Below are 27,243 nucleotides of genomic sequence, written 5' to 3'. Positions count from 1 at the left end.
CAGACAGGTGTGTTAAGGGCAAGTTGGAGCTAAACTCTGCAGGACACCAATCCTCCAGAACCGATTTTGGTAACAACTGCAATAAATAAGATTAACAATTTGAACTTTTGATTATAATATTGTATTTTCGTGTTATTATATTTGCTTGGCTTTTAATTAAATTGAAGTGGCTACCTCTAATTTCAAATAGATACAACTTTTTTTTAAGACTATATTGCATGCAATAGAGCAAATATACATCTTGATCTTATTCATGTACCATTTTAATATTATACATTGCTTAAACTAAATAAATAAATACATACTAATAATAACAACAACAATAATAATTGGCAATAGGACTTGGCCTTAAACAATTTTGAAAAATTAAAAATGGTTTGTGTTAAAATTAATATATAACTAATATTAATGAATGCTTTACAAATATTCTCACTGGCAGTTCATGTTAGCTGATGTGGTTAGCTAATGTTAACAACTTGTACCTTATACTGAAATGTTATTCACATCTGATTCACATCTGTATTGATATTAGTACAACAGCAGTTTTGCTCAAATGATGTTGTTTACTTATCTCTTGAATCAGAGTCAGACATTCAGCAATGCCATAGCATAATAAAATATAGTACTTCTGAGAATCGTACTGATTAGAGAATGTTCAGAGATAATAGAATATGCTCAGCAATAATTTTCATATGGTTTCCTTTATGTGTATATTTTCATGTTTCTGTGTGTAGTTCTGAGGTTTGTAGGACCAGGAGATGACCTCAGGTCCTGCAGATTTTCTCAGATGATGGAGCAGAGACTGGAGAATGCTTTTGCTGAGGCAGAGGCCATAGTGATGAACTCTCACAGCGGTCTCACTGTACAGGTGGAAGGGCCTTTTCTTTTAATTACCTTTATTAACCTCCATAACTTTTGTATGTCAAATTAGTGTATATATATATATATATATATATATATATATATATATATATATATATATATATATATATGTATGTTTATAATTTCATTTAGTTGATTTTCAACTGATAAAAGGTCAGTCTGCACACAATATAATATAACTCTTTAATTTTCTCTGTTAATTGTATTCCTTTTTTTTTCACAGATCCTGAGCACATCACAGTCTATGGGTTCTCCTGCTGTATCTCTGATTTATGTGGTGCATAATGGGAGTATCACTCTCAATGGCTCAACTGCCAGTAACCTCCTCAGCCAACTGACTGCAGAGCTTGTCGGTTACTTCCTGTTTTACCCACCACTGATCACAGCTGAGCGTAAGTTTTCCTTGGCATTCCTCAGGTATACAAATACATATTCAAACCTATATGTACAGTATGTATGTATACAAACATATGCAATTGTTAGACTTTTTATTTCCTTTTATATTCCTTTTGGCAATAGTGTTGCTACAAACAGAATTGACAAATAATACATAATAAAGATGGTTATATAATTCAGTTGAGTATGACTCACTATGGTAAATTTTTTTGTTCAATGTAACAAAGTTCGTAGATCAGGAAGGAGGTGGGAACCGGCGAACACTTAAAAATAATTTAATAACAACATAAACACAACTGAAAATAGCATGAAAGCCCCACACGGACGACTGTCACGCACAAACACAACCAAAGCACAAAAACAAAATCCAGACCTGGTTGTTGCTCCTACTATATACGGTTCAACTTTTTCACGGCTCGGTTTGTTTCATGGTTTTAGAGTCACGGTTTCGTTATAGTTCGGTATGTGATATGTTTATGGTAAAACTATACTTTGTAATAAAAAAAAAAAAAAGAAGAAAAGTATTATATCCAACTACAAGCAACAGCACAAATAAATACAATAGAGTAAAGATACAAACAATAAACAGTAATTTTCAGTTTTTTTTTTTTTTTTTAGATAGGTCTAGCATAAGTTTTCAGGTACACAAATTGAATAAAGTAATCAAATGTAAAACAGCATTGCATATTTGACTGTATAAATTAAAGATTATTCTTTATTAAAGGTACAAAAGCTTTTCAATCAAGAGCATTGAGTGATTTATTTGTTGCTGCAGTTCGATTAATATAAATACTGTCACTTTAAGAGAATGCACTGATACAGTAGGCCTACGTTCAGCCGTCTGCTGTAGGATATTTACCAAGACGGGCATTTTGACATATTTATTGTCTGAATTTGTCTAATTAAACACAATACTTCAGAGAGAGCTTAATATTTGCGTGCTCCAGATAAGCGCATGCACAAATCTTCTCACTGCGCGAGCTCGCGTCCTCTGGCTCTTAAATGTTTAAACTGATAAAGCTTAAATTAGTTTATTTTAAACACATATTAACATGTGCTTTTCAGATTTCATCTGTGCACACACGCTATCAGCACCCGGGTGATGACGGAATAAATGACTGCTCATAATCCAGAATACAGGATTCACGTTGAACAATAGTGAATGATTTGACTGGGGTGGGGTTTTTTTGTGTATTTTTTAAAAATTTATTATCTCTGTTGTAGTAAAGTCTGGGAGACCAGAATGTGCATCCATCAACAGAATCACATTTTAGCTTAACCCTGTTTGCTTTAGGCCTACATGTTATTTATAGCAAACCATATTACAGATGCTTTGTCATATGTTGAACCGCGGTGTGATGAACCGAATGGTTCGTTTTTTGTTTTTTTTTTGCGAACCGTGCCACCCCTAATATATATATATATATATATATATATATATATATATATATATATATATATATATATATATATATATATATATATATATATAATCATTAACATTTTACAGTCAAAATAAGATTTTCTACCAGAGAGAGGAAGTGGTTTCTGTTTGGATTGTAGTGTTAACAGGAGGCAGAAACAGGTTCATGCATACAGTACATGGGCCAGGGCACAGCACGCACATCAAATCCAATTACAGGGAATAATTATTAACATTAGGGAATTCCAGATATGCTCATGTGTGTCTGTGTGGAAAGAACATGGTTTCACAAGCAAATGTAATGTGAAAATATCACACAACTCATTCTCACAGTTTTGCACATGCTGACTAGGAGGTCATTTGGTTTCTCTTCTCATTTAATCATTTAGAAGACACTTTTATCCAAAGCGACTTACAAATCAGGGCCAAAGAAACAATCATTATTGTTATTTTTTAATAAATAAAAACAATGGAACGTAGATAGAAATAGAATAGAGCTAGTGTTAGAGGGCCATTTTTTAAATAATAAATAAAATAAAATAATTAGATAAAATATAAATTATTATCTCGGCAAAGGAGAAGTGCTCACCTACACAGATTTAGACAGATTTGTGAACAATATTTAAGAGAAATAGGCCTTTTGTGTTAATAGAGAAAAGACTTAGATCTTTGAGTTCAGCTCATGAAAAATGGGGGCAAAAACAAAAGTGTTGCATTTATAATTTTGTTCTGTCTGTTTATATATATATATATATATATATATATATATATATATATATATATATATATATATATATATATATATATATATACACAGAGACGTGTATATATACATACATTATTTTTGACCAAATGATGAAATACTGGTCAAAAAACTTGGGCTACTGTTCTTCAGATTAATCCTTAGTAGAATTAGTAGACACAGCTGGTGAAATTTTACAGTCCGCTTAGTGATTCTACCATGAAGATAACATGTCTTCCAAAACCTTTAATCACACACTGCCAGTATGCAATTGAGTACATGTTTAATTTGGGAAATGCGGTTAGACTTTCTGGACTTTCTGCTGGAGAGTAGATCTGGACCTAGGATCAAAGCAATGTCTTTGGAAACGAGCTTTCTTATCTAGTATCACTCTCTACATGTTTCTCTTGTTTCCTTCCTCTTCCCTCTCACTATCTTTCCTCTGTAGCTCTGGAATACTACAACCTTAACACATCTGTAGTAACCAGGCCATTTTGGATAATCACAGGTAATTGTCTTATTGATGTTGTTCATTAGTAGCCAAATGAGTGAAAAAGCTTAATTCAGAGGAAGAATGGAGTGATGTGGTCTAAAATCATAATTGGTTTTGTGGATTTTACTTTGTGTCTGTTTTCTTTAAGATCTGTAGTATATGCTTATATATTCCTAAAAGCTCACATAATTAACTATTAGCACACAATTCCAAAAGCTAGATGACAGGAAAGTTTAAGTCTAAATCGAGAATTCACAAATAAACAGAATAATTGAAGATGTTTTGTGTTGTGATATAGTACGCACATTTGTGTTACACATGATAAATACTTAAGCAATTTGCTCCAGTCGGTTTGTAAAATAATATGCTGCTGTTCTGTGCCAAGATTAGATAATTTATTTTTCTTTCTGTTCTTTATAAACTAGGTCTGGTAATTTAAAACGAATAGATTGATTAATTAATTATGGAGAAAAATAACGCGTTAAAATGATTAACGCATTTAATGCACTCGCCCTGCCTCAGACCTATTTGGATCATCTGCCATTTCATACAGTCGACTGATGACTAATATGAGACCCGGCAACAACTTACTGTGTGATGGAGCCTAAAAAATGTCCCTAAAATTCAAGATATGGGCAAAATGCCCTCTATTTTGTCTCATATTTACATCACATATTTAAGAAATATCACATGAGATGTAGGCTAAGTGCAATATCAGACGAGTACAAATGTGATACTCATCTTATGCAAAAGTTCATGAAGAAGTTAATATTGTTTTAGACACAATGTTGTCTTTTTTGCTCAATTTGTCAACTAAAAAATAAAACAAATCAGAACTGTTCATCCCTGAGCAACCCACTGCGGCATTTCATTTCTTTATCCATGTTTTGAACGAATCTGGTGAACCATTTGGCATGTTGAACCATTGGCCATAGTGGCATTGGATTTGATAGTTGCGGTACTTTGATGTCACACACCGATCCGTCTGATGGTGATGACCCGCTTCAAGTCGAACAAGATTCATAATTAAATGAACTATTCATAAAGAACCCTTTACTTCACTCCTTAATAAATCAGGCATTTGAACGAATCAAACGAATGAATAAATGACTGAATGAAAAATAACAATTCTGTCATCACTTACTCACATTTTATCAAACAAAATATTTCTTGCTGAACCTACTTTTTGTAATCTGTTTGATCCTTTAAATGATCTTTTCAGAGGAATTTCTCCAAATTTGATGTGTGATTAATTAAATTAATCACCACATAATGCAATTAATTAGATAAAAAATTTGAATCGCTTACCAGCCCCATTATAAACACATCAAATACATAGATATTCTGTACTGTCCCAGTTTAATTGAACCAATTATACTGTCTAATTATTCATAGTTAATACAGATTTGAGCGTCTTTTTTAGTAATGCTAGTTCTCAGGAACTTTTTGAGGTTTCTCTGGACTTCCCCTGATATTGACAAAGTTCTACATCACTGAGAAGTAATTAGTGTGCGCAAGACTGCAGTGGTTCAACGGTAGCTCTGGTCCTTGTGGTTTATCATCCTGTAGATTTTAACTCCAAGCAAATTCACCTGCCTGTAATATTGTAGTTATCCTAAAGACCTTGATTAGCTTGTTCATGTGTGTTTGATAGAGTTGGAGCTAAACTCTGCTAAATAGTGGACTTTAACCTCTCTCCACGTCTCCGCAGTGATTCAGGATGTGGAAAACTCCTCTCTGGAAGGACAGTACTATAGTTTTGCTAGTCTGATGGAGGAGCGGTTGGCGGAACTCTTCATGGTGGCCCACCAGCAAGGTGTTCGCTTTAAGCGGGCAGCAACGGAGGGAAGTTACACTGTCCAGGTGCGACCTAACAAAATTGAAAGTGCTAAATAAGGCAATAATTGCAAACAAATAAATAATTATGGAAAAATATAATAAATTCTGGAAAACACATCTACATGACATAAGAAAGGACTGATGATTGGACCCTACTTTAGTAATTTCTTACTTAGGTTATGTGAATCTGTTTTCCAGAATTAGTTATACGCAATGAATTAGCAAATTTGTGCCAGGCATGTGCATTTGTACAGTCTGCACAAATCCAATTATGAACCAGCAACAAATGCTTCATATTTTCACACATAAACCTCTACTCTATAACTTCTTCTGTTACCTCAGAAGGTGTTCATGTATGATTTCATGCCTGTTGCTCATTTCTAATTAATTAATCTTGTAGTGTAACCATACACCCCAGTCTCCATTGTTTAGATTATTTGATGGAAAATAATAAACTTTTAAGGTTTGCTAAATGAAAATGTGTCTACATGTAGTGATCAAGCTGTGTTTCATTGCATTCAGATGGTTAGTATCAGGCGTGTACATGGGCCAAAAAACCCAGCTGAGATGACCTACTATGTCCAGCAAAATGGGACCCCACTGCTTGGCACATCTGCAGCCAAGCTTCTGAACACAGTGGACTCGCAGACCATGGCACTCACACTGGGATACATTGTTCAACTGCAGGCGGAAGGTAAAAATTACTTTCTTTTCAGGTTTTACTAGAATTATAGAAATGTTTGACCCACTTTATTTTGTGTCTTTAACTACTTACTTTTAAATTAATCATTTGATACAATGCACTATTGTGTACATATCAGTAAATAGTTTAACATTGCACTTATAATTATATTATATATTACACTGTTACCTACCACTACACCCACACTTAAACCTAATCAAACCACCAAACCTGTTCCTAACCTTATACAGTATCCCACCTCAGAAACACAAATGTGATTTGCAATTCAACATGAACACAATAGGTACATTGTACCTAGTATTGAATCATTCATTCATTAATTCATTTAATTGTTCATCTGCAGCAATATCGTTGACTTGATTGCAAATAAATGCAGAAACACTCATTTAACTGAACAGAGATGACATCACTGAATTCAGTGATGAACTGCCTTTAACTATCATTTTGCATTATTGACACACTGTTTTCCTAATGAATGTTGTCCAGTTGCTTTGACGCAATGTATTTTGTTTAAAGTGCTTATAAATAAAGGTGACTTGACTTGATTTATTTATTTTTAATTTCACGTACTCATACCTCACAGTACATACAGTAGTCGCTAAAGACACCTATTATAAAGTGGGACCAAAATTTTGCTAACAGCAATATTACTATATGCAGAATTACTTAATTACTTGATTTCGTGAACATTCTGCATAGTCAAATCATTCTGAATGAACAAATAATGGTGTTAGACTAATTAGACTAATTAAAAAGTAAGTAAACAACTTTTTCACATCAAAATCAAATTGAAAATGAAAACATGATTTGTGTGTTTTAAGTGAGTAATCAGCTTAGAGAATTATAGGTAAATCTCCTTGTCTATGACCATCACGACACCTGTTGTGGTCTGAATGTCATAATCTGAATGATGATCTGAAAATAAATTGACTATTATAAAGAACAACTACACTGCCATTTCACAAAGAAAATGTAATCTGAAATTTCAAATGAAAGCAGATTAAATGTTAAAATGCTTAAAAAACAGACATGATGATAAATACAGGTGCATCTCAATAAATTAAAATGTCATGGAAAAGTTCATTTATTTCAGTAGTTCAACTCAAATTGTGAACCTCGTGTATTAAATAAATTCAATGCACACAGACTGAAGTAGTTTAAGTCTTTTGATTCTTTTAATGGTGATGATTTTGGATCACATTTAACAAAAACCCACCAATTCACTATCTTAACAAATTAGAATATGGTGACATGCAAATCAGCTAATCAACTCAAAACACCTGCAAAGGTTTCCTGAGTCTTCAAAATGATCTCTTAGTTTGGTTCACTAGGCTACACAATCATGGGGAAGACTGCTGATCTGACAGTTGTCCAGAAGACAATCATTGACACCCTTCACAAGGAAGGTAAGCCACAAACATTCATTGCTAAAGAAGCTGGCTGTTCACAAAGTGCTGTATCCAAGCATGTTAACAGAAAGTTGAGTGGAAGGAAAAAGTCTGGAAGAAAAAGTGCACAACCAACCGAGAGAACTGCAGCCTTATGAGGATTGTCAAGCAAAATCGATTCAAGAATTTGAGTGAACTTCACAGGGAATGGACTGAGGCTGGGGTCAAGGCATACAGACGTGTGAAGCAGTTTGGCTACAGTTGTCGTATTCCTCTTGTTAAGCCACTGCTGAACCACAGACAACATCAGAGGCATCTTACCTGCGCTAAAGAGAAGAAGAACTGGACAGTTGCCCAGTGGTCCAAAGTCCTCTTTTCAGATGAGAGCAAGTTTTGTTTTTCATTTGGAAACCAAAGTCCTAGAGTCTGGAGAAAGGTTGGACAAGCTCATAGCCCAAGTTGAGTGAAGTCCAGTGTTAAGTTTCCACAGTCTGTGATGATTTGGGGTGCAATGTCATCTGCTGGGTTTGGTCCATTGTTTTGTTTTTTTTAAATCCAAAGTCACTGCACCCGTTTACAAATAAATTTTGGAGCACTTCATGCTTCCTTTTGCTGTCCAGCTTTTTGAAGATGCTTATTTAATTTTCCAGCAGGATTTGGCACCTGCCCACACTGCCAAAAGCACCAAAAGTTGGTTAAATGACCATGGTGTCAGTGTGCTTGACTGGCCAGCAAACTAACCAGACCTGAACCCCATAGAGTATATATTGGGTATTGTCAAGAGGAAAATGAGAAACAAGAGACCAAAAAAAGTGAGCTGAAGGCCACTGTCAAAGAAACCTGGGCTTTCATACCACCTCGGCATGGAAGTTATCAGTTTGTGGCACTGCTATGCCAAATTGAGGCAATAATTAAAGCAAAAGGAGCCCCTACCAAGTATTGAGTACATGTACAGTAAGTGAACATACTTTCCAGAAGGCAAACAATTCACAAATATATATTTTTTGGTCTCATGAAGTATTCTAATTTGTTGAGATAGTGAATTTGTGGGTTTTGTTAAATGTGAGACAAACTGAAATAAATGAACTTTTCCAAAACATTCAAATTTATTGAGATGCACCTGTATACTTGGTTTTTAATGAGCAATGTATTATGTTGTTAATGTTAAAAAAAAGAAAAGAAAATAATAATTGTAATATTGTAATATTTATTTAACCTGGATTTTTTTAAGTCACTAACAAAATGATTGTTGTACAAACTAAATATTTTGTGTCAAAATATTTAAGCAACACAATTTGCAAAATCATAGTTTAATATGTAAAATATTTAATGTGACTAACAGTGTTTCCCACCATGCAGCCATAGTGAAAAATCCACCCCACAAACTGTGGATCATTGCTGCAGTGCTAGCACCCATTGGTGTGGTGACCATCATCATGATCATCATCACCACAGTGCTGTGTCACAAAAACAAGAGCGATTTCAAAAGCGATCCCATTGGAAACTTCAATCCTCGAGTCAAGGTAAAGCAGTGACTGGATCTGGATGAACCTCCTGCTTGACCATTTGCCATAAGGCACCACTTTGCTGTTTAACTCTCCCATTGTAACTCATTATGTTATTTGTACACTCAGCATATTTTACAGTGGCTTCATCAACAGTTTTCCTCAAACTCTTACATGCTTAGCTTGCTTTGCCTCTGGGAAAACATCCCAAGAGAGTGTGTATGGGAGAGAGATAGAAATGATTGATGACTCTTAATGCTGTTTTCTCTCATTTAGACTGCTTACTGGAGAGACGTGGGTTATTACCCTCAGGTAAGTTATTCAGCTCTTCAATCATCTCACCTGCTGCTCTGGACTCCAGATGTGCACACAGTGTTAAAGAAGATGTGTAGAATAGACAGATCTTAGGGACAGGTACTAATGATTTTGCACAATTAAAGGGTTAGTTCACCCCAAAAAATATTTTGTGTCATTCCATACATGTAAGACTATTTTGTGGAACATAAAAGTATATATTTAGTGGAGTGTCCTGGCTTATTTTTTCAAGGCAACCTTGACATTCTACAAAAAATTAAAGGGGATATATGATGCTTTCAATTTTTCCTTTCTTTTTGGAGTGTAAAAAGCTCTTGGTGCATAAAGAAGATCTGTAAAGTTGCAAAGACTAAATTCTCTGTGGTTACTGAAACCACGCCTTCTTTCTTTACATGAACATTTGGGCGGCATTACACAAATATTTCCACATGGTGATGTAGACGTGGTGGCATGTTTGAATGAGCCGTTTAAGGGGGCGTGGCAGAGTCTCAACTTTGATAAAGAATATCTCTTTGGATTTGAGACTTAAGTCTTTGCAACTTTACAGATCTTCGTCATGAACCAAGAACTTTTTTCACTCCAAAGAGAAAGGAAAATTTTAAATGGCATTATATGACCCCTTAAAATATTTTTGACCAATTAATTTAGATGTTACAATTTTTTGTCGTGTACAGTGTATAGGAATAACCTTCATATCTCTAATCAAATATGTGAATGTTTGCTCCTTGATTAGCCTGTTCAGGGGTTTGACTATGCCAAGCAACATCTGGGTCAGCAGGGAGGTGATGAGGAGATCCTCCCGGTTACCCAGGAGACTATGGTTCTGCCCCACCCCATTCGCGATGCCCCTCTGTCCCTAGATAAGCTTTCACGCCAAGATGGATCCACTTCAAAGAAGAGCCTGAACAGTGAGATAAGGAAAAGGTATCTGTGAAGAAACCTAACTCTTATGCCATGCTACAAATACTCAGTATTCATGTCACCGCACTAACAGTAATGCTGTCATTTGCTGTTATTTGACACAGGCCCACAAAACTACTTGTCATGGAAGACATAAGCTAGAGATGCTAAACAGTGTTCAAGAGAGGGTGAAATAATGAATATAGCGACAGAGACTTGTTTGATAATTGCTTTTTAAATAAAATCAATGCTCAGTATGTCAGTTTGATCTTAACACTGTGTTAATGAGATCACTGGCCTGTTTAAAATATTGTCTGATAGTTAAGCTGACTGACTGTTAATGAATTTCATAAGGTTGGATGAGCACTGTAGCTTTCAGTTACTTTCCTGGAGGAGTGTGATATAAATGGATCTAATTGTATATGGATCTAATTATAATTTCTGGAGAAATGTATTCAGTGCGTAACTCAGCTTCAGGTGAATTATATAAGCAATTCAAGAACTACACTACTGATCAGAAGTTTGGATAATATGTTTTGGATAAGAAGTTGCTTATGCTCAACAAGTGTGCATACATAATTTCAGTTTTGGTTTAATAAGATATTTTTTTCGATTACTTCCAACTTTTGACCAGAAGTGTAGATGTCATAGAGTGATTCAATTTAGGAGCTCTTTCACCGACTTCAATAGTCTTCTTCAATATATCTTTTTTTTTTCTGTTGCCAATGATTTCCTTAGATTTGCTGCTCAGTTCCATACAATTTTAAACTTTTCTTGGTTCATTCCATGTTTTATAGACAACCTTTGTCATGCTAATTCAGATTAGCACAACTGGTTTTAAATTAATCAAATTTATTTTAGTTAACGACTAAGCCATTTCCGTAAGCCATTTTTAAAGCCATGATTAACTAGTCCAGAATGTCTGAATGGACAGATTAAATGTTCACAATCAAAACCAATCAATACTCTAGTTTTAGGACCACAGAAATTTGGTATAAGTAAATGTGTTTATCTGTTTGATTGTGTGTCCTTTCATTTATATGTATGTGTTTGAGATGAGGATGCAGATAAAGAAAATGACATAACCATCCTCTAATTTCACACATGCACTGACTTACTGCTGTTCCTTGTTGCTATGGTTACTTGCAGTAGGTTGCCGAGTGAGGATGGTTCTGTCATCAGCAGCGAATCAGTGAAAGAGGTCTCAGGAAAGGGTTTGGCTGTGCAAAAAGCCACAGCACAGCAGAAACCCACAAAGGAGGAGACGAGGAAGAGTAATGGTGGGAAATGCCTCCACAGTTTAAGCACTTTCACATTTGTGCATTTAAGCCACAAGACATCCATGAAATTAAGTTATTTTTCCAAAATGTCTAATTCTCATGAAGCAAATACAATCACTGAAGAGTCTGAAGAGCTGCCTCAATAGACATTTGAAGGGAGGTGTGCTCTTAACAGATAAAAGTAGGATTTCAAAAGGCAGGAATAATTGTGCTAACTCTCCAAAAATATAAATGTCCATTGTAGAGCATGCAACCTTAAATACATCGCACCAAACTTTTTGGAAAGAAGAACAGATGTTAATTAAAATAATAATAATAATGATGATAATTCAGTGTTTTATCTGCCATGGGCATTTTGGTCCTGGGCTTTTAAACTCTATTAACCCTTACACATATATTTGCTATACTGCTAATTTATTATTATTTTTTCACTTTTCTTTAAAGCAATTAAATAGAACACATTTTGCTATGATAGCTATGCTATCGTTATAAAAGGGGCAGCAGGTGCCTTTGCCGTCCTGAGTTCAGCAACGCCCAACATTTTTCAAATGTAAATCTCTGATGTAAAATGGAAATGCAGTGTGCCCTAATTTAGATTAATAGGGTCAAAAATCAATCTGCCCCACTTTTTTTTTACGTAAACCTTATGAAACAATCCATCCATATCAAAAACTTGTTTACAGTCTCCATTAGTTCAGCAACTAAAAAGTTAGATTGTGAACACATCTGTTCATCTTTATCAGGTACAGGGGGATGTGTGGAGGAGTTACCAAATTAGTAAGAGTATAAATCCTTTAGTTTAAACGTGCTCATTTGAATAGCCTTCTGTTGTGTTTGTTCTGAGAATTGACATGGCTTTCTTTTTCTCTCCTGATTTCCTCTACAACTTGCATCAGTCTATATTCAATATAACACACTAAATGCAACATTAAATTAATGTTAATTTTAAGGTAACATGCATGTGTACTTGGAGCCTGTCAACCAATATTAGAGCACCACCCTCAGGCTAAATTATGCAACCACACTAAACTTTGCTTATGAGTGGTAAATCATAAATAAAAATGTATGTATCTTATATTATAAAACTTAAAAGAATAGTTCACCCAAAAAACTATATGCTTAACCACAGGTCATCCCAAGATGTAGGTGATTTGTTTCTTCAGTAGAACACAAATTGAGATTTTTAAGTCAAACCGTTGCAGTCTATCACTCTAATAATGTTAGTGGATGAGAATCATGGTTAAAGAGGACTTTATATGCAGTGTTTTACACTACTTTGTACTGACATTTAAATTAATTATTTGATACAGTGAACTTATTGTGAACGTACATGTTTTTACATGGTACATATATTCTGAAATACCTGTTAGTTAGTTTCTGTGATTACATATGTGATTACATCTATAATTATACTGTTAAGCCTATACATTTACCCCTTAACCCACCAAACATGTCCCTAACTTTAACTGTACACCAGTTTTTTTTTTTTTTTTTTTTTTTTTTTGACATACGTTTATAGTCGTTAAAGACACCTTAAAAAAAGTAGTTATAAAGTGGGACCGCTATGACCTCAGAATCTGCGGTACCTACATTTATATTCACTAGCCACTACTGATTATATGCATCCTAAATACGTACAATTATATACGATTTAAAACAAAAATTGTCAAGTTTAATAATTTAATAAAAAACAAATGTGTGCTATTTGACTTTATACATCACATATTTTATCCCAGTGCTCTTTACTGACACTTTTGGTAACACTTTAGTATAGGGTCCAATTCACACTAATAACTAGTTGATTATTATTATGTCTATTATTAACATATTGGCTATTTATTAGTTCTTATAAAGTACATATAATGCATGACATCCATAATCCTACCCAATACCCTAAATTTAACAACTTATAAACTATTAATAAGCAGCAAATAAGGAGTTAATTGAGGCAAAAGTCATAGTTAATGATTATTTAATAGTGAGAATTGGACCCTAAAATAAAGTGTGACCACACTTTTAATTCTATATTAAATTATTACCAGAAGTGTGTGTTTGGGTACAGTGCGAGGTTGTATGGTGTCTCCCTGCATGGAAGATGAGTTTTTAACTAAGGCCTTGTTTAACAGATGACCATCCTCAGAAGGAAAATAGTGATCAAGTTCATGAATGTGAATAAAACCCTATCTTCTGACATGATCCAGTCTGTCACTGTGGCTACCAGCATCACAGATGAGCAACAGGGTCACATGCACATTTTTGCAGACACATGCGTCGCAAGATGCATACTGAGAGACAGAGATAAAGGCACACCCATTGAAACCTACATTTATTATTTTATAAACTTTTCCTTGGCAGAGGTCATACTGGTTTGGATACCACAGACTTGCCAATATACAACCTTCAACACTACACAAACATGTACTGTAATAAGCATGTCTCTCCCAATAACAACATAATATGCCAATATTATGTTCATGTCCAGTTGGCATATTCTGCATCTGACCTTTTGTCAGATGAAACTTGAGTCTGTGGAGAGATAATCTGTGCCAGAACAGATTTTTCAATTTTCAAAAGTATCTAAATAATAATAACAACACTCTGTCATCATTTACTCACCCTCAAGTAATTTCAAACCTACATGTATGCATGTATTACCGTTATTATTATTATTATTATTATTTTATTTCTTACATGAAAAAAAAAAGAATGTTGGGGCCCAAACAGCATTGGATCACATTGAGCTTTATTGTAAAAAAAAAAAAAAAAAAAAAAAATTGGCAATACGTTTGCCAATTTTTTCCATGTTTAAAATTACTGTTTTCTCAAATTTTTTTAATTATGTCACTTATATGAACTACATTTATGGTGGTTTTTGGTGTTTTTGGAGCTTGACAGATGTAGTCACTATGAAATGTGGTGATGTGTAAAAAGCTTCATTAAGATCCATTCAGTTCTCCTTTATATATTGCACAGAAGAAATAACAGTGAGTGAATAACAAAAAGTGAGTAATGATTTAATTAAATTATATTATTTAAATAAAATTTAATTATTTGGTTGGTGAACTATTACTTTAAAAGAAAATGGGCAGTAACTTGTTAAATTCTGCTCACATAGAATCTAATTCTTTATGGTTAGGGCAAAATATACAGTTTGCTTATTCTAAAGTTTTTCCACTTCCATGTGAATATATTTAGATATATTCTCTCAGAAGTGGACAAACCTAATCTGTCTTGATAAATGGAAAAATTCATTAAAATCAAAAATTGATCGAATTCTGAAATCTTAGGATCAAACGTTTTCGACTTTAAATAGGAAATGAGAGCTAAGAAAAATAATCTTCTGCAGAAGTGATAATGTTGGCCAGTGGTGCTGTCACATAATAAGGAAGTGAATTTGTCTGTGTTCTGCTTCTATAATCATATTAATTTTCTTGTTGCTGACATTAAAGTTTATTTGTTTTTGGTTTTGGCAGATCATTATGATAGTTCCTCAGGATCACTTCAGCTTATTTCTATAAAACCAATTGCAGCTCCACCCACCTGCTCGCGCCCAGCATCCTCCGACCACAGTCATGACTCTGCTGTATTCAATGGAGAGGTAAGACTTGATTTTAATAGAGACCGCATTAGATGGCAACCACTGACCACTAACTCTTTTTACTGACCTTCTGATGCATTTTACATATAAAAATATCCAGGACAAGGCAATGAATCTAGGTCCAAAGATCTAGAGAGTCTTTGCTTTGTGACCAGAAGCCCTTTGGTATGGTTACCGAAGTTGACAAAGAGCTGTTCTGAATGCCTAAAATGGGAGGAACACTTAATACGTATTCTCAGAACTCTGATAGCTGTGCTCAAAAATTGAGTTAGCTCTGAGACCCACGGCTAGTTCGTCCGAAGTGGGGCCACCAGGAAAACGTCTCCGGTTACTATCGTAACCTCGGTTCCCTGAGAGGCGGGAACGAGACATTACGTCAGCTAAGACGTATATGGGGAACTCTTCCCTTCTCCACTTTCACTGAAATCTTATTGGCTAACGCCAGCTGGGGACAGCTGGCCAATTGACGCGAAGCATGCAAATACTGGCGGGTAAGCGTGCAGTATAAAATGCATGGGCGCGAAAATTACGTCAGAATCACGACTGAACGCTAGCACAGCTGATCAAACAGCGACCACGGCGGCTAACGTAATGTTTCGTTCCCGCCTCTCAGGGAACCGAGGTTACGATAGTAACCGGAGACGTTCCCTCTCGAGGCGGTAACTCAACATTACGTCAGCTAAGACGTATATGGGAACTGTATAAAATCCCGCCGTGAGAGCAGTGAAGATAAGCCCTGAACGGAGTCAATCACCCTCACACAAGCAGTACAGTTCTAGCCAATGGCCGTGTCGCTAAGAGTGCTTGCATCTGATAGGCGGAACTAGGCCAATGAGACATCTGCTCCGACCCTAACAAAATATGCATAACTTCAAGCAACATATCGAAATCTGCACTAACCAGGGCAGACACAAAGCAATAAGCACTCAAGCATGAGAGTTAAACAGAGTCGACGGCGTTTGCGGTGACTGCTGCATAAACCATTTAAACCATAACACAGAGTTAGCAGCCATGGTAACCACTGTATAGCTGGTTATAACAGCTTTAATGAATAAAAATTTAACTCACCGAAAAACATGTGACGCTACAGAGGGTACATCCAGCTTGTAAAACCTGGCGATTGTGTTCTGGGAAGACCAGCCAGCAGCAAAACATAAATACTGGACAGACATACCTCTAGACCAGGCCCATCAGGAAGCATATATAATGTCCTCGCAGAATGAGCTCTGATGTTGAGGGGGTAATCCTTCCCCTGGCATTTGATAGCGTCCACGATCCAGTGAGAAAGTCTCTGTTTAGAAACAGCACGTCCCTTATTACATCCACCAAGCACACGAACAGCTGGTCCGACTGACGAAAGGCGGCCGAGCAATTCATATACATCCGTAAAACCAGGGTCCTGGCGCTCTGAGCATCAGCGTCACGCGAGGCTGACGGCTCAACAGATAAGGTGGGCAGGGAAACAAAATGGTGTATTGAGTGACTTCGGAACGAAACCCGGTCTCGGCCGGAGAGTGACATTACAGTCGCCAGGCCCGAAACCAATGCAATATCGTTCACCAAACACTCACGAATTCTCCAAGGCACTTCGCTGAGGCGAGAGCAAGAGGCAAGGCAGTCTTCAGGGAAGCTCCTTAACCACAATCGAAGCTAATGGCTCGAACGGTAATAAGAGATAGAGCCCTCAAAACTAGAGCGAAATCCCACGGCGGCACGGAGGGCGGCCATGAAGTACACAATCGACTTGCTCCCCTGAGAAAACTGAATACCAGAGCGTGCTTACCGATCGTTTACCCGTAACCGGGGAACGAAAGCGGCAATAGCGGTCACATACACCTTCAGCGTGGATGGTATCAAACTCCCGCTATCCAACTGTGCTGTAGAAAGCGCAAAACATCCGACACGGAACAGGTCCCCGGGTCAATATAAATGTTCTCGCACCATTTTGTGAAAACTCACCACTTCTGCGCGTAGCAGCGAATGTTTGATGATGCTCGCGTCTCAGTAAGTGTGTTTAGCACTCGTCAGTGCAGAGAGTCCCGCTCATTAGGGTCCCCGCAGCGGCCACACATGAAGGTTCCACAGCTCGGGGCTGGGGTGCTATATTGTGCCATTCGCCTGAGACAGCAGGTCCTGCTTGAGGGGGATTCGCCATGGGGGAGCCATCAGTAACTCTCTCAGGTCCGCGAACCAGGGCTGATTCGGCCAGTTCGGGGCCACGAGTATAACTGATGCTTTCTCCTCCCTGATTTTGCACAACACAGGCAGAATCTTCACAGGAGGGAATGTGTAAGCCTGGCTTCCGGCCAGCGCGATGTCAGAGCATCTCCCAGCAGGGGGAGTGAGATAGCAAACGTGTTCTCGCTCGTGGCAACAAATCCACTTCCTCCCTCCCAAATCATTAGATCTGATCTTGGGTGAAGCCAACATCTCCTTGAGGAATCCCGTTCCTCAAAAGCATGCTCACTCCACGGTCCAAAGTACCGGGGATGTGCGACGCTCCTATGGAGATTAAGTGTCGGTCCGCCCACAACAGGAAACTCGCTGCCTGTTTGAATAGAGCTCTGGAGCGCACGCCGTCCTGGCGATTTATGTACGAGACCACAGACGTGTTGTCGGTTTGAATCAGTACATGTTTCCGCTCCAATCTCGACCGAAAGGCTTGCAGGGATATTAGGACACCGCTTCCATTATTCCAAACGGTTTATGTGTCACCTTCTCTGTGACTCCGACCACAGGCCCAGACGCACTGCTCCCCAGCCTAGATTCGCAGAGAAAAGAACTCCTGGGCTGAACATATCCGGGCTGTTCCACGGTCTCAGAGTGCTGACGCAACTGTGAATGACCGTAAGTGCTTGTGGACCGAAGACCACGCCCTCGGCGGAACTCGAGTTATAGCCAAAACTGTAGCGGCCGCAATGTAGCAGACCCAGATGGCACACTGAAGAAGCCGCCGCCATCAGTCCCAGAAGCCTCTGAAATTCCCTCAGTGCAAACGACCTGCCCAGTCAGAAACAGCGCAGAGTCGATGAAATGCTCTAGAGAGAGATGGGCTTGTATCGCCATCGAGTCCAAACATATTCCCAGATATGTTACAGTCCGACTCGTAAAAACACGCTCTTCTGCATATTCACACGCAGTCCCAGCGTATCCAAACGGCGAAGCATTGTTTCCACGTGACTGATAGCACATCTCTTGAGTGGGCTAAAATCAGCCAATCGTCCAGATAATTCAACATGCGCATTCCGCTCGATCTGAGGGGAAATTTCGCTCTATCGCTCTCTCTCGAGCAGACTGAGAACTTCCTGTCGCAGAACAGGACGGTTTTGGGGCAAAGTCAGTGACGGGACCACGCCATTGAAGCGGGGAGGTCTGCGTTTGAATTGGAGAGAATATCCGTCGTGAATTATTCCCAGTATCCACGGTGAAACGCCCGGGATAGCCCTCTTACCGTCCATGAGATGACACGGCGGACGCGTTACGTCTACAGCCACTGATGGCTTCTTTTAATCAGGGCCCCGCCCCCGCGAGGCTGGAAGCACTGGCGGGAGGGCGGGCCATGGTGTGACACTCTTGCGCCATCGTGAGGCCATTATAATCATGGACTGTGGCTCTGCGCTGTTTGAGACAGGGCGAGTGACACAACGTTGGGTGCAAGAATTTGTATATATGCTTCCTTAGTACAATTTTTACTCACAAAAACATCAGTTAAACAAATATAGCAATTGTCACCCATAGTGATGTGGGGGACATGATGCATATGTCTTTGTGGTGTTGGCACTCTCGCTCCTTCGCGAGGCCATTATAATAATCGGTTGTGGCTCTGCACTGTTCTGAGACAGGGCGAGTGACACAGAGATGAGTGTAAGAGGAAGTAAAGCTCTTTTGTTGATTGTAACATGCTTTTATTGTGGAACTCACACAAACAGCATTCAAACAGACATATAGCAATCGTCGCCCGAAGAAACATGGGGGACATGATGCATCCGAGCATTGAGGGTGACACCGTGTTCATGTGGTGTTGGCACTCTCGCGAGGCCAGTATAATCATGGGTTGTGGCTCTGCACTGTTCTGAGACAGGGCGAGTGACACAGAGATGAGTGTAAGAGGAAGTAAAGCTCTTTAGTTGATAGTAACATGCTTTTATTGTGGAACTCACACAAACAGCATTCAAACAGACATATAGCAATCGTCGCCCGAAGAAACATGGGGGACATGATGCATCTGAACATTGAGGGTGACACCGTGTTCATGTGGTGTTGGCACTCTCGCGAGGCCAGTATAATCATGGGTTGTGGCTCTGCACTGTTCTGAGACAGGGCGAGTGACACAGAGATGAGTGTAAGAGGAAGTAAAGCTCTTTAGTTGATAGTAACATGCTTTTATTGTGGAACTCACACAAACAGCATTCAAACAGACATAGCAATCGTCGCCCGAAGGAAATGGGGGACATGATGCATATGAACATGGCGCTTGGGGGCGGGGCCTCCCGCTCACTCACTCTTTCACCGTCAGGGAGACGGCTCGTATGGCGCGCTGGCTCTCTCGCGGCGCGAGATCCTCAACTGACCCTGACGTTACCTTCAAGGCTCTTACCACTGCTGGTTTTGGCAGAAACGAGCGTCCGATTCAGAGCGGGGTGCCACAGCGGGTTATTTTAGCTGGTTTTAGAGCCTGACCCGGTGCATAAGAATCTCGCAGAGAAGACTGGGGTGAGCGACGGGGTATCACATGGCTCATACTTTGGCGCGCTTTCTGCGTCTCTGAGAATAGCTCCATGACGTCACCAAAGAGGCCGGAGGGAGCAACTGGAACGTTTAGGAGCGGCCTACGGTCTGCGTCTTTCAGGACAGCTAGGGTAAGCCATAGGTGCCTGTAAAGATGACCATGAGCTCCGTGAAACAGCTGAGCAGAGCGCTTAGTAGCAATCAGCGCGAGATCAGTTGCCGCGTGCAGATCCTGATGACGTCAGCGCTACTGTGCCGCCGTTTGCCTGAAACACCTTGAGTATTGCCCTGGCATGAAGAGCAGAAGCTGCACTCGCTCTTTCTAGACTGTGGTCCGGACCAAAAGCAGAGGGAGACGAGCACAGGTGTGTGGTAACAGTCTCCTAGACGGGGGGGGGGGGAGGGTTTCCGTCCCGTCCACGTGCGTGATATGGCCTTCGTAGCAGAGTGGGTGCGCGCCGATTGGGGTGCAGCCCACGATTTCACCACGAGCTCTTGCATGCCTAAATGCCATCTGGTAGCAGCTCGACTGGAGGAGCCACGAGTCTAGTTACCTATCACAGGCTCGTCATGTGCGTTGCAAACGAGACTCAGCTCCGTGACGACCTTTCCGAAGACCCTGACGAGCTTCTCCTGGAGGTCTCAGGGCCCTCTTGGTCGGGGCGGTCCCACTGAGAGGCCCAAACCTTTTTCGACGTCGAAGCGACATGGAGTCGTTCTCCTCGCCAGCTCCGAAGAGGACGAAGTTCGCGGAAGCTATAGTCCACCACGCCGACGTCAAACTCGTCTTCGGGCGGGGGAGGGCCCACCAGCGGCTCGCTGGCGGCAGTGGGCCTCATTCCCGCCGTCCTCCGAGCCACTCTGGCTCTGAGGGCGCGCACTGGCAGCTCGGTACAGTGGGCGCAAGTGTGGTCCGTCTGAGAATCCCAGGCAGGTCACACAGAACTGGTGAAGGTCCGAATCTAGCATTAGCAGCCATCGGATGCGGAGAGGAAAAACAGGGTGAGTAGTCCTCTATTGCAACTTCCACGATGACTTAGATAAGACTTCTAGCGTGAAGAAAGAGATTCTGACGTAATTTTCGCGCCCATGCATTTTATACTGCACGCTTACCCGCCAGTATTTGCATGCTTCGCGTCAATTGGCCAGCTGTCCCCAGCTGGCGTTAGCCAATAAGATTTCAGTGAAAGTGGAGAAGGGAAGAGTTCCCCATATACGTCTTAGCTGACGTAATGTTGAGTTACCGCCTCGAGAGGGAACCTTGTTATTCTCTGAAGAATGGAGAGGGACACTGACAAGTTTTTTTTTATGGTGCCCTGGCAGGAACCATTCCTCCAGACACAGCAAGAGGGCTTCTCTGGTGGAGACAGACCTAAGCCCATACATTCAACTGTTTTTGAGAGGATACGGAGAAGCTCGGCATCCATCCTGTCTTTGGTGGTGCTTGGTGCAGATGATGGCGAGTTACAGTGCCCAATAGCTCCTCCTCATCCAATGCTGTTAATGACATGCTGTCATCAAGCAGCTCGTCCTCACTTCCCTCAAATGGGATCAGGTCACTCGCACCAGCAGAGGGACGCTGATCAGAATGAGAAAAGATGCTGGGAGTGTTCTTTATCTGTGGCGAGGGAGGGGCACGTGGGAATGAAGAATGAAGTTCTCACAGTAAGAACCATCAGTTCCCATGAGTGCAGCTTCCGCATGGGATTTCCCAAAGCAGGAAATGCACTCCGAGTGGCCATCATCGGCATGCAGGGGAGACCCGCACGAGCCGCAGTAACAGCGTGGCATTTTCAACAATTTTAACAATTTCAATTTTCAACTTTTAGTAAGCTCTTTTAGTATTCGCCGGACATTGGCAGGGAACACGGACCAGAACTGCTGCGTCACTGAAGCGGTGAAGAAGCAAGGTCATCTGTGCTTCGAGGTCTTGATTCCAGCTGCGAAGGTGTAATTTAATGGCAAGCGACTTCGGATCAGTTTAGAGATGTGGTCGTCGCTGAAGGAGAAGAACTCTGAGAATCCTGTGGCGAATGCCCGCTTATATAGCCAGATGCTTGGCGGGCTTCGTCGCCATAGTCTTGTGCAGCTCCACTGCCTATCCACTGGTTAGTTTTTAATACACTGCACGAACCAATGGCCATACATTTTTCATCAAGCAGCTCGTCCTCACTTCCCTCAAATGAGATCAGGTCACTCGCACCAGCAGAGGGACGCTGATCAGAATGAGAGAAGAGAATGGTAGAGCTCTCTTATATACATATATATATAGAATATTCCAATGGGACTATTGCTTAATTTAGTCAAATCTGGTCTTCAAAGAGTCCTGGCACAGATTTATTTTACAATATCACTTTACCTATGGGAAATCAATTCGAGCCACATTTTTCATGCAATTTTTTTTTTAATGATTGGCCAATCACCATTCTCTCTTTCTCTTTATGTGTATACAGGTGAATTTTGCTCTGAAACAGAAGTCGGACATTGAGCACTACAGGAATAAGCTCAGATTGAAGGCAAAGAGGAAGGGATACTATGGCATTCCTTCTGCTGAGGGCAAAGGTAGCACTAAAGACCTAAGTCAGCGACACAAGAACAGCCGCGGCAGGCCTCCACACCCACAGAGCAGACCTCAGGAACTGGAGGACGACAGGGGATCCACGTTTATAAAGTCTCACAGGAGGTAAGGGATTTTTCTTGAATGGAAATGAGTGTTTAACAACATATGGTTGTTTTTATGTATGCATAATTGAATGCTTATTGTGACACTGTCTTTAAGAACAATTTATCTACACAAATTATATCTGATGATGAATTTCATAGTGTCATTTGTTAATCTATTAATATACAATGGTCCCAAAAGTGTTTGGAATACTTAAGACACACTTAAAAATGACTGAATATCTTTACATTAGATAACATATCAGAACGTTAATTAATTAATAATACAATTTAAAAAAGTATGTTTGTAATGTATTTTGGACTTCAGAAATGTGATGTAACTGAGCCTCAGTCCACTCTAGGGTTTAGGGAGCATTGTCGGATTTTTCAGAGAGTGAACTTTCAATACACTGGAATAATTACGTATGTGATTAAGACAGCCCTTAAAATGGCCAACCTGACACCAGTTAGGCTACTATAACTTAAACTATTTCCATTGGAAAACTGCTGGCAACACTCCTTGGCAACGCTCCTCTTCTCAACCTAAGCAAAAGCTCCACTCTTCATCACGGCGGTAACCCAATTTAAATTAATTAGTTCACAAATATAATTTAACATTAAACACTGTCAAGTCTCCCCTTTTCTTTCTTGTTTTAAATGGCTTTAACAATTTATATTTACTGAACTAAATAATATACGGTAGTTGTACTGTGTGGTTGGCTTTCTCTAAAATAGGAGCATTTGGTAAATCATTAGTGTAGCAAATATGTAGTGAGCTTTGTCAACTAGCTTTAAGCATGAGCCTTGATGATGAAAACACTATGTGCTCAGAAATGTCTGTTGTTCTTTTCCCAGGAGTTCAGAAGTAGACACAAAAGCTGCTGTCACAGAAATTACTGGATCAGGTATCCAGTACGTCCTTTGCCCGGTCTCATTAACTGACCAAAATACCCTTGCTTTGGAGTTTTGTCTCTGTTTAAATATTTAATTTCCTTTTTTTTTTTTTTTTTGGGGGGATCCACTGGCACTCTGTCAAATCTTGTGCAATTCATATTTTTTAAAGAAGGAGAGTGTATCTTTCTGCGGCTTTCAGCTTTCCATTGGATTAAGTATCAGTTGCTTGAGAACACTGGCATGGCTTAAAATCAAACCCCTATGATTCGTTCAGAAGCCCATGTATAAGAAAATCTCTTGGTTTTAATATGAAGACCTTTGGGAAAGTTGTTTCACTTAAGGCTCTATATGTAATTTTAAAACTGCTGAGGACATTTATTGAAACGTTGACATCACCATTTACCCCTTTTAGTTAAGCGTGTTATTTTTGCTGTGTTTTCTGAGTGTAAGTGCTAACCTCTGCTTTACTGTGATCTGTTGTTTAACTGGCTCATAGCTTTGACGCAGGACTCAGAATTATGAAATCTGAGCAGCTCAATATTTGTGCTTATTAAGGTTATTCTTTACTCAGAGCAGGTTTTTTTTGTTTGTTTTTGTTTTTTGTTTTTTTACAGTGCAGATCTAAAAAAAAAAAAAAAAAAATATGTTGCATTATCTGGCCCAAAATGGCATGCAATTGATGTTGCGATGACAGGTTTAAGTGAAAGTGACGTGACATACAGCCAAGTATGGGGACCCATACTCAGAATTATTCGTGCTCTGCATTTATCCCATCCAAAGTGCACACACATAGCAATGAACACACACACCATAAACACACCCACAGCAGAGGGCAGCCATTTATGCTGTAGCGCCCAAAAAGCAGTTGTGGGTTCGGTGCCTTGCTCAAGGGCACTTCACTCGTGGTATTGCCAGCCCAGACTCAACAATTTTTTAAAAAGAAATGTAAAGCTAACATAGATTAAGACATCAACTCTTGGGCTGTTTTCTCAGGGCCCCTGCATCTCTTGACACCAGAGAATCAAGGAGACATGGCGTTGACTGTTTTGACAGCTTGTTTTATTTGTTTAACAATAAATAGTTATTTATATATTCTCTAAACAATGTATAGTTCTGTTATAATGTCTTCACCTTTTTTTAATCAGAACTAAACCTATGTACTTAACGTATTCACTGTCTCACTGTAAATGGATTGTCATTTATTTTATTCAAAAGAAAAAGTTTTCATAATCTAAAATGTAAGGATAACTGGATATGCAGCATGGAGGAATATATTCATTCTAGAGTGCAGCTCATTAAATTACTTATATTGCCTAACATAAATAGTGTATCTATTTCAGTGAATATGGCAGACACACACACACACACACACACACACACGCAAACACACACACACACACACACACACACACACACACACACACACACACACACACACACACACACACACACACACACACACACACACACACACGCACGCACGCAAACACACACACACACACACACACACACACACACACACACACACACACACATACATAGACACAGGCCTTGTATAGTCACTTTTAAATGTTCAGATGTTACTAATGATACTGTTCTAAACTCTCTCTCTCTATCTCTCTCTCTCTCTCTAATTGACTCTGTCTCTCTGTGTGTGTGTGATGGTTTTAGACCCTCTCAGGTGAGTCACCGAACACATCAGAGCAGACAGTCTCTAAACAGTCCCAGTCCTGGAGGAACAGAGATGGATCTTCTGGTTATGAGAGAGAGACCCAGAAAGGGGAACCGTAACAGTGGCTATGATGTGAGTGTTCTTCACTAAAAGCTGTGCAAAAATGGAAAGGCTTCAAAAACACAGCTGTAGAGCATGCTGCCAGCATCAGCAAGGTTGTGATTTTAGATAAAAGCATCTGGAAAATGCACAGATACATTTATATAACATTGGACAGTTAAAAAAAAATGATTTTGTAAGGCATTGCTTGATTGTTATGGGGTGGAGATGTGGTTGAGTTGTGTTATGCTTGGTTAGTTGCTGCTGATAGTCCATTAAGGATTTGTTGTTTTGCCGTTTTTTTTTTTTTTTAAGCACTGATTGTTTGAAATAATAATCTTAAATTCACCACTATTGAAACAGAAGCACAAAGGTTTGGTTTGCAGATGGGAATAAAGAATGGAATCAGTGTTGACCACTTCTTATCTCTTTACTGTAACTAAATAAATAAACAAACTAAGCTTCTAATCATGAAGCTTCTAGAGGGCACATAAGTCTGAAGTAATAAATTTAGGTAAGTGGTAGTTTTGTAGGCAAACATCAATGCCTTGAATTTTAATGCGAGCAGCTATTGGTAGCCAGTGCAAATTGATAAACAGAGGTGTGACGTGTGTTCTTTTTGGCTCATTAAAAATTAATCTTGCTGCCACGTTCTGGATTAATTGTAAAGGTTTGATAGAACTGACTGGAAGACCTGCCAAGAGAGCATTGCAATAGTCCAATTGCAATAGAGTTGTGCAGCATGTTCCAAAAAAAAATGGGTCTGATATTCTTGATGTTGAAAGAAGCAAATCTGCAGGATCGGACAGTTTTAGCAATGTGGTCTGAGAAAATCAGCTGATCATCAATCATAAGGCTTTTGGCTGTTTTTGAAAGACTTATGGTTGATGTGCCTAACTTGATGGTGAAATTGTGATGAAACAATAGGTTTGCTGAAACCACAAGCAGTTCTGTCTTGGCAAGGTTGAGTTGAAGGTGATGGTCCATCATCCAGCAAGAAATGTCAGTTAGACAATCTGAGATGCGAGTAGCTACCGTCGGATCATCAGGATGGAATGAGAGGTAGAGTTGAGTGTCATCAGCATAGCAGTGGTATGAAAAGCCATGTTGTGGAATGACAGAACATAATGATGCCATGTTGACAGAGAAGAGAAGTGGTCCAAGAACTGAGCCCTGAGGCCCCCCAGTAGTTAGATGTGACTTGGACAACTCACCTCTCAAAGATACTTTGAAGGACCTATCTGATAGGTAAGACTCAAACCACTAAAGTGTGGTTCCTGGGATGCCCTTTGCCAGTAGGGTTGATGGGAGGATCTGGTGGTTAACCATGTCAAAAGCAGTGGTCAGATCAAGCAGGATAAGTATTGTAACAGAAATGAGTCGAACCAGACAAATTAAAGAGTCTTTCAAAGCAGTGTTTGGAACACGAGCCAAATTCCTCAGGAAGTCATAAAACATTCTGTGCCACAAGTCCCAAGGAAGATAACCAACCAACCAACTTGTTCACACAACAGCTTTCAACATTAACACCACTAGAACAATTATTGACCATTTTAATAAGCAGAAGAGATTGTCAAATTTGTTGTTCGTAATTGAAATGAAACGCTGGACATCACATGGAAACCCATGAGTTAAACACTTCCATTGACTTCCCCCCACCTAGCAGAACCAGACTGAAATTCCTAAGGGGGGGAGGGGACTTGTAATCTCTGTCTCCACAGAACA

At 39.4% G+C, this 27,243-nt stretch overlaps 1 protein-coding gene across 1 annotated transcript in view; it reads left to right on the top strand.

Moving 5' to 3' along the window:
- The window catches only part of kiaa1549lb (KIAA1549-like b), a 75,296-nt gene that overhangs the window by 34,737 nt on the left and 13,316 nt on the right, over positions 1-27,243 (top strand). The window contains exons 6-17 of the mRNA XM_052531098.1: positions 735-868; positions 1,106-1,274; positions 3,892-3,951; positions 5,648-5,799; positions 6,298-6,469; positions 9,226-9,389; positions 9,648-9,683; positions 10,420-10,610; positions 11,736-11,866; positions 15,340-15,464; positions 22,646-22,875; positions 25,419-25,551. Coding sequence (XP_052387058.1) covers positions 735-868; positions 1,106-1,274; positions 3,892-3,951; positions 5,648-5,799; positions 6,298-6,469; positions 9,226-9,389; positions 9,648-9,683; positions 10,420-10,610; positions 11,736-11,866; positions 15,340-15,464; positions 22,646-22,875; positions 25,419-25,551 — 1,697 coding nt within the window. The remainder of the gene's footprint in view (positions 1-734; positions 869-1,105; positions 1,275-3,891; positions 3,952-5,647; positions 5,800-6,297; positions 6,470-9,225; positions 9,390-9,647; positions 9,684-10,419; positions 10,611-11,735; positions 11,867-15,339; positions 15,465-22,645; positions 22,876-25,418; positions 25,552-27,243) is intronic.

The sequence above is a fragment of the Carassius gibelio genome, chromosome A18 (genome assembly GCF_023724105.1).
Source record: "Carassius gibelio isolate Cgi1373 ecotype wild population from Czech Republic chromosome A18, carGib1.2-hapl.c, whole genome shotgun sequence".
In the NCBI taxonomy this organism is placed as follows: Eukaryota; Metazoa; Chordata; class Actinopteri; order Cypriniformes; family Cyprinidae; genus Carassius; species Carassius gibelio.
This window is presented reverse-complemented; position numbering and strand designations above follow the sequence as displayed.